An 11,685-nucleotide genomic window follows, 5' to 3' on the forward strand; every position below is an offset into this window, starting at 1 on the left:
GACAGGGTAGCAGCAGTTACCCCCAAGTGTCAGTGTAGAGGGACTGACTAGTTTTACAGCCAAAGAGATGTGATGACCCCATTTATGACATTGGTGTTACTTCTCTAGATAATGGTAATTATACTATGCTGTGTATAAATTATAAGTTCAGTATTTAGTGCTTCCCTTTTCTTCTTCTTTTTCTCTGTGCTGTTTCTTTAATAGAAACCAAGCTTAAGTACCAGAATTTTAAAAGATATTGTCAGTAAGTTATTTTATGCCATGTCAGCTGGGGGAATTCTTGCCTTTTTCAGTGTGTTACTTGCAAGCTCTGTTTCAGATGTGATCATTCACACCTCCAAATTGTTGCTGCTTTTGTTTAGACATTCAGGTTTTGATGGGAAGCCTCGTGTACCTGAGACAAGGGATTGAGAACTCACCATATGTTCACCTGCTTGACGCAAACCAGTGGGCTGACATCTGTGACATCTTTACACGGGATGCCTGTGCCCTCCTGGGGCTCTCTGTGGAGTCCCCACTGAGTGTCAGGTATGGAAATTATCCTATTATTGAAATGTGCATTGCATTGGTTAGTTCTGCTTAATTTGTTGTCTAGTTCTTGATGTTTAAAGCTGAGAGAACATGTGTCTTTCTGAAGAAGAGTGCAGTTGGTATTTCAAGAGATCGTCACAATTGGCAGTGACCTAGTTCTAGGTGTGGTCTGTGATCCTTTGGGGGGGTCTCTGAGAGCCTTTTCCACTGTGTTGACGTTGGGTTAAACTGCTCCAGCCTTAGCACAGATCGGGGCAGTGGTCCCAAACCCCACAAGGACTTGCTGTATTCCTCATCCACCACACACTTGCAGATATTTTAGTTTTACTTAAGAATATTCTTGACAAAACGTTAAAAATCACTCACTTTATTAAATTTCGACCTTTGAGTATACATCTTTTTAATATTCTGTGTGCCCAAATGGGAAGCTCAGATAAAGCACTTCAGCTCATGCCAAATCATGAGACAGTATGATGATTGTCTCAGGAAAAAGCATCTGTATAATGTTTGAGTTATGAGCTAAAAACTGGTTGCTTTTTTCCTGGAACACAGTTTTTACTTGAACACAGTTTTTACTTTTACTGTCTTAAAAGACAGACTATAGTTACTCACACTCAGGTTTTTGGCAGATATTTATTTAGATTAATGAAGTAAGCCTGTCGTGTCAGGGAAAGCAACTGGTGGTATCTTTTGCTACAGTGGTAAAATTCAAGATTGTAAGCTAAAATAGAAAGTTGGGAAAACTTGAACCGACCACTGTAAGCTTGACAGTTCCCCAATGCTTAAAGACATTTCTGATGAGACTGGTGGTAATAATAATGAATTTGAATTTTTTGATATTACATAATGAAATGTGCTAACACTTGGAAGATCAGTAAGATCTCACAAAATCATGCATGAGTAAAAGATTCATTCAGAGTACAAGACCATTGGATTTTAGTGGAGCAGGGTATAAAAAGCACAATGGCAAGGATTCAGATTCCACTTTCCAACTAACCTTTAAAAATCTAGTACTTGTTGGGACTTCCCTGGTGGTCCAGCGGTTAAGACTCCATGCTCTCAATGCGGGGGCGGGGGCGGGGGTGGGGGCGAGCCTGGGTTCGATCCCTGGTCAGGGAACTAGATCCCGCGTGCCACAACTAAAGATTCCACATGCTACAACTGAAGATCCCACATGCTGCAACCAAAAAGACCCAGGGCAGCCAAATTAAGAACAAAACAAAACTATTTGTTGAGTTTTGGTGTGGCATTAAAGAATAATATCCACAGTTATCTGAAAAGGTGGTTTAAGTACTACATATCTGTGTGAGGCTAGATTTTTTTCACTTACTTCAACCAAAAGAATACATTGCAACAGATTGAATGCAGAGGAAGTTGTGAGAATCCAGCTGTCTTCTGTTAAGCCAGACATCAGAAAGATTTGTAAAAACGTAAAACAATGCTGCTCTTCTCACAGGTTTATTTTTGGTTTGGAAAATATAGTTATTTTTTGTGAGACTGTTATTTATAACATGTTTATTATTTTTAGGTGAATTAATCAATATTTTAATTCTCAGCTTTAATTTCTAATACAATAAATAATGATAGATATAACCCACAAAACTAAATGCTCTTTGAGATCCTTAATGTTTAAGCCTGTAAAGGGGTCCTGAGATCCAAAAGGTTTAAGAACCAGTTTTAAGAAATAACTTTTTGGGGACTTCCTTGGCGGTCCAGTGGTTAGGACTCTGCTTCCACTGCAGGGGGCGCGGGTTCGATCCCTGGTCGGGGAGCTAAGATCCTACATATGCCTCGCGGCGCAGCCAAAAAAAAAAAAAAAAAAAAAAAAAGAACCTTTTTAGCTCTTCCATTTATTTGGCTCCTCCAGTGTTTTGAACCCCTGCTACGTGCCAGGCATTGTGTGGGACACAGAGGTGAATAAGGCGCAGCCCGCGTTCCATAGGGGCCCCACCTGAGCGTAGGAGACAGACTCGTGCAGTTAACTGTAAGGTGTGGTGGGGCTGCAGGTCTGGTTGTCTGGGGCGGACTCTGAAATGAGCGGAGACCCACGTGCAGGAAGTTTACTGGGATCAGCCCCTGTGGGGAATGAAAACAGCAGGACCAGGCAGAGGGAGAAGCCGGACTGGGAGACAGTCTCACCAGAGGCCTCAGTCCACCCCTGCGGAGCTCTGGAGCTGCAGCGGCCTGTGGAGTTGTCCCAAATTGGTACAACTTTTGTATCCTCAGGTGGAGCGGTCATCGAACGTGTCCCTTGGTCAGGTCGCTTTCTCCAAATGAGGACAGTCCTGAAGAGGGACTCAGTGGAGAGCTGACCGCCAGCACTTCTAGATGAGAAAGGTGCTTCTGCCCTGTACAGGGGTGATCTGGGTCTGGAAGGAACTGTGCAAGAAAATGTTTCAGAGTGTCATTAATGTTAAGAATGCCATTAATGGACTTCCCTGGTGGCGCAGTGGTTGAGAATCCGCCTGCCAATGCAGGGGACACGGGTTCGAGCCCTGGTCCAGGAAGATCCCACATGCCGCGGAGCAACTAAGCCTGTGTGCCACAACTACTGAGCCCACGCTCTAGAGTTCGCGAGCCACAACTACTGAGCCCACGTGCCACAACTACTGAAGCCCGTGCGCCTAGAGCCCATGCTCCGCAACAAGAGAAGCCACTGCAGTGAGAAGCCCGGCCACTGCAATGAAGAGTAACCCCTGCTCACCCCAACTAGAGAAAGCCAGCACGCAGCAACAAAGACCCAATGCAGCCAAAAATAAAATAAAATAAAATAATTTTTAAAAAATGCTATTAATGACTGGTAGGCAGAGCTTATTAAATCTGGTGGTTTTGTAAACTGTAAGACTGTGTGTGTGCGTGCGTGCACGCAAAATAGAGGGCTTTGTAATGCTTTGAATCCTATGGCCGGGGCCCTCTGCACACAGAACAGAGTCTGGAGGAGTTGGCGTTTCCTAGGACCAAGCTTTCTGACACCTGGCCTGGCATTAACATTTCCTCTTCTGCCCTCCCAGTTTCTCAGCAGGTTGTGTGGCGCTGCCAGCTTTAATTAATATCAAAGCTGTGATCGAACAGAGGCAGTGCACTGGAGTTTGGAACCAGAAAGATGAATTACCTGTGAGTGCCATTTTCTGTTAGTTATTACCTCTCCTGTCATTAGAAGAACGTGGATGTTAAGGATTTTAAATGCCTGTCTTGCCTTTTAATCAGGGAACATTATTGTAGCCTTTTGACAGGGGTTCTTTTATGTGTATGTAGACATGATTAAACAGTAGAAGTGGGGAGCTGGTGCATTTTGGAGGCGCTGGAGGAGCTTTCTTACCATTTTGACTTAGAGTGGCAGTGACAGCTAATGAAGGAAAGCATCAGAAGTGGGGAGAGTGGATATACTGTAGCATGTGGTGTGTTCTAAGTGCAGTTGCTAAACCACTCATACTGTGAACTTTTTAAAACATGAAAGCAGTGAGTCAACTTGATTTAGTTTTGTCTGAAACATTGATATTTCTGAGATCATGGGCTTGTGCTGGTTATATTTTTCTAATACCAATTAAAATAAGTGTATAGCTGTTAAAGGTCATCGCAGCGACACCTGCGGTCATCAGTGTCCCTCCCGTGCTGTGTGTCCACTGTTGTCACGGACTGGGCCGTGGTTTTAAACATCTGCTCCAGTCACTTGCCAACTCTCTAACTTCTCAAAGCAGTAGTTTGTCCATCTCTGAAATGGGGACCATCCTTCTCTTTATGGGGCTATTAAAGGCTGGAGGTAACAGAGGGATGCTTAGAATAATATAGGACACATAGTAGGCAGTCAGGTTTTGTTGCCGTAGTAGTTATGACATGGAGCAATAACAAAGGTCATCGTGTGTATATGTTTCCACCAGGCCTCTGACAGTAGGCGCTGAAACTTTGACGGGAATTATCATTCCTGTCATGACTTGGTCACAGACCCTAAAGGGCTAAAATATGCATTTGACTTTTTGCTTTTTTTCTGCCACCCCTGTGCGCAGGTTCATCTGCAATTACCCTGTTCTTCCAGCTGGTAACTGTCGGTTGGTTGCCCCAGCTTCTCAGAGATCTGTCCTGATGAAAGGCGCAGGTGCACTGCCAGTCCTGAGTGTGGTCGGGACACGAGCAATACCCTGCATTGTGGCTGCTCATTTGAGCAAGTGAAAAGAACTTGAGCCTTCACTTGCTTTGCTGAGGCAGGTGCCTGCAAGAACCTGGCAGTTTCCCAGGTGTATTGTCAGTATCTTTGACGCTTGCGCACTACAACAAAGCACACTGAAATCTGAATTCACCCAAAGCCTGTGTGTCAGGGTAATAAAACAGTTGCAGGGGGGGAATGATCTGGTCATTTTTTCTCAGGATTATTGTTACACTTTGCCACCTTTCTTGAAAGAATCTGAGCAATAGACTTTTATGTAGATATAGCCATTTTAGATTTAAAAGGAAAGAAAACAGAAAGAGCTGATGTTTGTGGAGCCTCTGTCCTGTGCGAACCACTATGCTAAGGTGATTTCATAGCTTTTGTTTTGTTTACTGCAAAGAGAGATAGCTTGATACAAGTGCTGTGAGCTCAGATGGATGGGTTGTGTATTCTCCTGCTGAACTTTAGTTTAAAGCCCTTGTTTCAGGTAGTTTCTCTGGACAATTACACATAAAACATGGAAAAGATCTGGATCTGAAGCCCACACAGCAGTAAACAATGTTTAGTCTACCTTTAAAGGAATTATCGCACTGAATTGTATCACCTAGCTAAGGGTGCTGTAAAAACAGTCAGGATTTCGGGTGGGTTTACTCTTCGATATATCCTGATGAATTTTCAAGAGTATTTGACTTGTAGAGTGTTGCCTTGCCTTTGACTCTTGCTCTCAGGCATCAGAATTTGGTTTGATACATAGTGTTAAAAATAATTTAGAATTGTGAGGTAATGCTTTGAACCCCAAAGACTGTCCATCTTTGGTTAGTTTAGAAGAGTGCTGTAAAAAGTTACCTTCAGATGAGTAGGTTTGATACATGTTCTTTGCTGCAGAGTACGTATTGATATGTGGATGGTTTTCTGTAATATAACGTGAGCCTTTTACCTTTTTTTAAAAACAGATTGAAGTGGACCTTGGTAAAAAGTGCTGGTATCACTCAATATTTGCCTGTCCTATTCTTCGTCAGCAAACAACAGATAACAATCCACCCATGAAATTGGTCTGTGGTCATATTATATCAAGAGATGCCCTGAATAAAATGTTTAATGGTAGCAAGTAAGTGTCTGACTTTTTCAGTGGCAGTAAAAAAAAAAAGAAACAAATACTCTTTTGGAACTTAGTGGGAAGATAAGTAACCAAGGATAAATAAATGTAGCTAGAATTTAGAAATAAACAGATTTCTTAACTACTTATTTAGTTTAGTGGGTGGTATCTTTTCTCAGTCTTTAGTCTTTGTTCGTGAATTTATTGATTAGATTTATAAGCATGATCTTTAACTCTTAACTTTTTGGGTGGGTGGTACATTGTCATCTCAGCCCTTCCCCTCCCTTTTACACAAATGGTAGCATGCTATACACTGTTCTGAACTTTGCTTTTTTTCACTTAGTGATACATCTTGGAGATTTTTTTATGGTATAGAAAGAGCCCTCATTCTTTTTTAAAGCTGTAGATTATTCTGTCATATGGAAATGTGATAATTTATTTAACCAGCTCCCTAACGATGAGCATTTAACTTTTGTTACTATAAAGTGAATTACCGTATCTATATGTGATTTATAAATTTGTAGAATTGTAATTCAACAGGTATATACATTTATAATGTCTATACATAATGAACCCAAATTTAAAAATACAGTCTCAAAACCCTATTTCTAGCTAAGGCAGCTAGAAAATTTCTCATTGGGGTTCATTTCAGACCCATTATGGTGAAGTCTTTCTTTTAAGAGAAGGCCCTGAAGCTGTTCACGTTCTTCCCAGAAACCCTGGGAGTGCAGGTAGGTGGTGACTTGAAGCCAGAGCTTGATCTTGGTTCAGACCATGCTGGTTTCATGTGCCACTGCAGGGTATTGTGTGCCACGACGGGGCATGTAGGCTGCTCTGGGTAGGCAGAGCAGCTGGCATCAGATTTGCTGCATGTGAGTGGATTGTGACACCAGTACGTCTGAAAGTCATTTTGAGATAGGTATGAGCTAAACCTTGGAGAAGAAAGATTGGATTTACTTCTGAAACCCCAAGAGTAATTGTCAGAACAGTTGTCTTTGTTTTCAAAATAGCTTTCACTGATTTCCACTGAAGAAGAGCCTTGAAGTTTAGCATCTGGCTTGGATAGTGTTTATTTGTGACCCTTCAAAGCTTGGCTGTTAACATTAAGGGAAAGCACAGTTAATCCTCAAAGCAAAAAACAGACGTGTGCATGTGTGTGTGTGTGTGTGTGTATGTGTGTAATTGTTAAAGACTCTATAACTAGATAAAAATTGAATGCTCGGTACTGATCCTGTCCCTTGATTTAATGTTTTCTTTCTTGTCTTTAGATTAAAATGTCCATATTGTCCAATGGAACAAAGTCCAGGGGATGCCAAACAGATATTTTTCTGAAGAAATAACTTTAGTTTGCAATTTGTAAGTGAAACTGAATCGAGAGTGCATTTCAGAAGAGAACGTTCCATTTAATGCAGCTAACCAAGGACTCCCGTGTTTATATAAGCTAATGCTCCGGAAACTTTGCCAACATTTTAGTGTATACACACTGAGGGGAGTGCTCCAGATGAATATTATCATAGGGCTTTATTATATTCTTGGTCTTCATTTCTGATCAAGTAAATACACCAGCAGTTGTCATTCAATGCAGGTTTTTGTACTTAATTATATGGTGATTTTTTTACTTTTTAAGAGCAGAAACAGAAATTTACCTTCCTGCCATGTGTTTAATATTTCTCCTGCTTTTACTTTTGTCATTCTCCTGATAACTGTAAGCCTTGAGAATGTGTGTGAAAAAGTTTTATTTCCTGTTATGTATACATAATTAAATGAAAATTCTTCAGAAAAAGTTTGAAAAACTGAATTGTGGTTATGAAACTAATTTGCAGGGGTTTTTTTGCTTAAGGAAGAGAGCTGTGATAGATTCCAAATTTGCTTTTTGTGATGTTTTCCTCTGCTCCAGCTCTCACCAAGAAGTCAGCAGACCTGCATCTGAGCTCTGCTTGTAGCCCCAGCAGGCTGCCTGTTATAAAATTCCATCACCAATTTATTAGCAAGTTGGTGTGAGCAGTCTTCCGCTAGAACAGAGTGGAAGCAGTACTATTGTTTCTTTGCTTTTATTGCCAAGAGGTGCTTGTTTTAAAAGAGTGTTCAATAAAACAAAATTGTGAAGTTAGAAGCGTTCTTAAGTTGATATTTGCTCTCTTGGTCTTGGTAGCCCTCTTCTCTAAAGTCTGCTTTCAGGACTTGGCTGTTTATATTGCATTTGTATATCATTGCAGGCACAGTGTTGCGTGTATGTGTATATATATATGTGTATATATATATATATATATATGTGCACCAGCATTAAACATTGTGTATCTGGAGGGGAAGAAGCATGTTCCAGTCCTAAAGTGCAGTTACCAGACTCATCACTTTCAACCCTTAAAGTTAGAAGCTAGCAAATTTTCTGTAGTGCAGAATATGTTTATTGCTGTTTTTGTATTTGAATAGTATACTGTTCAATGCCTCTCTTCTGCAAAGCATATCATCTCATTGACTGTGAATCTGTATATTATTCTAATGGATACAGATAACGATCTTTTCTCTTGTGAGGTATCTTCATTTAATGCACTGTCCAGAAATAGCCATGTGTAAGAGTCTTTCTCTGTATGCTGAACTACATGGAAAAGACTTCTGTGGACATAATTCTGACTTAAACCCATGAAGTTACTTCATTTTGAGAAGAATGTCATATGGAAATCACCAAATAATTTGCAACTCTGTGTCGTCTGACACGGAACTGGATATCAATAGAGGAAAACTTTCATGAGAAAATGAAGAAAGAAGAATACACAGAAGCAAAGACAAATGTGACGCTTCACATTTTAAACTGCAGATTGACTTCGTTTGCGGGGGAGGGAGATACCAGATCTGGTGCTAAGTTAATTGGAAACGGGCAGCATTTGCTGTAGTGTATCCTAGCCTGGATGGTTTATCCTGAAATGTTCACCTGAGGGAACGGGGATTTGTTTGTAAAGGAAAGGGGTACTGCTTGATTGCTGTGTGTGATCAGGCTGATGGCAGGAGTTACTGTGTGCTGGGGGGCTTGGCCAGGGATCGACTGGCCTGCTGAGCCGCTCGCTTTGCCCAGCCTCCGGCTCAGCCTCACGGCTTTTCTGTCGGCACCCTCTGTCCACTAACACAGTGAAGGAAGGGAGCAGAGAGAAGCTCCTTGGACTCCAGGAGAAGGTAGAGAACTCCAGGCGACACTCTGGCCGAGGATGTAAAATTGCTTTATTATGTATTTTTTCCTTTGAATGAAACCCAGAGTGTCTTTTTTTTTTTTTTTTTTTTTTTTTTAACCTTTTTCTCACTAGGCCAGATGTAGTTTTAGTTTTAGTTACAACTTACTCTCACCTTTCCGCCTCAAATACCTGCACAACATTTAGGCTTTACATAAGGTTGGAACAATACAGACATTGCTCCAGAGGCTGGTGGTAAATGTCTGTTGGCGGCCAGACACTTCACACAGCTGACTCAGGCCAGTTTCAAGGAGAAAATCAGGAGAGAGTTCTGCTTTGTCCCTCTCCCCGTGTTGGAAATCCTGTTGACAGTTTTCTGTGCAGCTCATGAAACTTTAGAAAGAATATGCTTTAATGGAAGCATTTGATTTTACAGCTTCCTGTGCAAGGTCCTTGTGGTCCCGCTGGGCAGGGTTAGGGCCAAAAATTTGAAACTCTATTGATCTGACAATTTAACGTGCAAATGATGTCTTGTAACCTTCTTTAATTAAATGCATGGACTTAAAATTCACTGGTGACTAAATGTGAAGGAGAGAGGTGGATTTGAAGAGGCCAGACCTTAACCAAAGATGCTGAAATAAAACGTGCTGTCCTTTCTACTCTAGAAACACCTTCACCAATGGTGTCAGGACCATGTCATTACTGAGGCTGTCAGTCAGCAGCGCGGGCGGACGCACTTCGTCGCTCTCTGCTTCCTCTTGCAAAAAGGTCGTGAAAAAGAGCCAAGGTTTTTACAGTCAGACTAATTATGTCCATTGAAAACAGAATTTCAGAGTGGTTTCCTAAATTTCTTTAGGAAACCATTTCCATTTACCAGTCATGGACAAAGGCCATGGGACTATGCTAAACCAGTAAAACCTTATCAGATTCTTAGATTCTGATTTAGAGCATCTGTGCTTTCAAGTACAGTCTGAAGTGCAGTGGCTAAGGTTGTCTTTTGATCTTTTTTTCTCCTTTGTGCGATCATCACAAATGCCATTTCTGTCGTTTTAGTGGTGATCATATGGTATTTCTAATACATAAATGAACGGGTATTGGTGCCTCTTGATTTTTAAAATTTCGAAGAAAAGAGCCACCTCATATTCATAGGGTGTGTGAGTATTTTGTGGGTGTATGAGCATTTGATTGAAACTAAGGAAATTATGAAGTAAATCTTTTGATTTTTCTGTAGCAGCTGATGTATACAGAGACACTAAAACCCACGCCACATTTTGTGGGGCAATGAGGAGCCTTTTTTCTCTCCAGGTAGTCCCACAGGTTATGCAGTTTAAAGTTCAGTATATTTTACGCTGTGAGTTATTTTCCACCTCGGTGGTTTCAGCCTTTGGGACAGTAGATACTGCAAAAACCAAGAACTCTTGGTTTATCTGCACAAGACAAGCTGCTGGTAGACATCAGCCCTCTGGTTTTCCAGCTCAACCTCTGATTAAGTGGATTGACAGTCAGGCTGGCCAGTCTGCTTAGTCAGCTGACTCAGGTTATTTTCAGGGAAGGCATGGAGGCATGTTTGGTTAATTTCATCACTAGGATGTGTAAGGTGAAGACACAAACCAAATACCTTTAATTACTTAACTCTTCGTACATTATCTTTGGTTACACTAGAATGCTCTGGTCTTGGGGGAATGTTAGCAGGGAACACAACAGAAGGTTTGGTGCTTCATAAGCCTGTCCGGCTACGGCAGGTTTTATGTAGTACGGTGGTGTTTACCATAAGCAGGTACAAACTTCACGAACTGTTCTTACTCAACGATAATTGAATAGATACCAAAAATGGAATGACAAATGTATTTTAATACCAGATGAGGCAATTAGTTTTAGGGCGAGTTTTTCCGCTGTTGATTTTACTTCAAGATGTAGGGAGAGAAAACAGTTTAGTTTTCAAGACGTTTCCCTCTACAGTTTGAAACTGTAGTGAGCATATGCTTCATTTACTTCCAAAGAGGCAGAAGCAGCTGGAACTGGCTGATAGCACATGCTTTGTTTCATGTTATGGGTGATGACCTATACTCATATTTTAATGTTCTCCAGCAAGGCAGATGTGGGGTTCACGAGGACTTAGTGCCTGATCTTTTCTTTTGGGAAGGGGTGGGAGTGAATGTATCGGGGATGGGAGGGAAGCTAGGAGAAGAAAATGGGAGCGTGAATGAGTGTGCATGTGTCTGAAATTCACCATTACCCCCACCTGTGTCTAGCAAGGAACAGGTATTTAATGTATTTTGCTCCTGACTGCAGTGTGCATGTATTTTTTTGCCCTCCTCCATGTTTTCTAGACTTATACTAAAAGGATTCATCAAATCATCTTGTTCAGATGGCTCAGGATTGTATTTCTTTTGCTTACCCTGTGCTCTTGGGTTCTATAGTATTTCTATAATTATGTAACAATAGTGTTGCACTGTAATCTATCATATAGAGCTATATGTATGGAAAATTTTGATCAGTTTTTTTAAGAAATGTATCCTGTTTGCAAAGGCACAATAAAGTTGCATCTTATAGACTATAGGCAATAAAGCTAACAATAAACCTTATTTAACACAAACCATATTCACATTCTCTGTTCATTTGATCTTGAGAAAAGTCTAGCATATCCAGTAGCTTCAGGGATATCATTTTAACTTAAAAGGTTCTGATCTATTTAATTTATAAATCTCAGACTGATATAATAGAGTTTTGGAAAACTATAAGAAATGCTTTGT

The 11,685-nt window shown here is 40.9% G+C and overlaps 1 protein-coding gene across 1 annotated transcript in view; it reads left to right on the forward strand.

Moving 5' to 3' along the window:
• Positions 1-11,685, forward strand: part of RMND5A (required for meiotic nuclear division 5 homolog A) — a 65,524-nt gene extending 53,839 nt beyond the window's left edge. The window contains exons 6-9 of the mRNA XM_068564183.1: positions 363-528; positions 3,543-3,645; positions 5,629-5,783; positions 7,040-11,685. Of these exons, the coding sequence (XP_068420284.1) occupies positions 363-528; positions 3,543-3,645; positions 5,629-5,783; positions 7,040-7,103 (488 nt within the window). The 3' untranslated portion in view covers positions 7,104-11,685. The remainder of the gene's footprint in view (positions 1-362; positions 529-3,542; positions 3,646-5,628; positions 5,784-7,039) is intronic.

Source organism: Eschrichtius robustus, chromosome 15 (assembly GCF_028021215.1).
Source record: "Eschrichtius robustus isolate mEscRob2 chromosome 15, mEscRob2.pri, whole genome shotgun sequence".
Classification (NCBI taxonomy): domain Eukaryota; kingdom Metazoa; phylum Chordata; class Mammalia; order Artiodactyla; family Eschrichtiidae; genus Eschrichtius; species Eschrichtius robustus.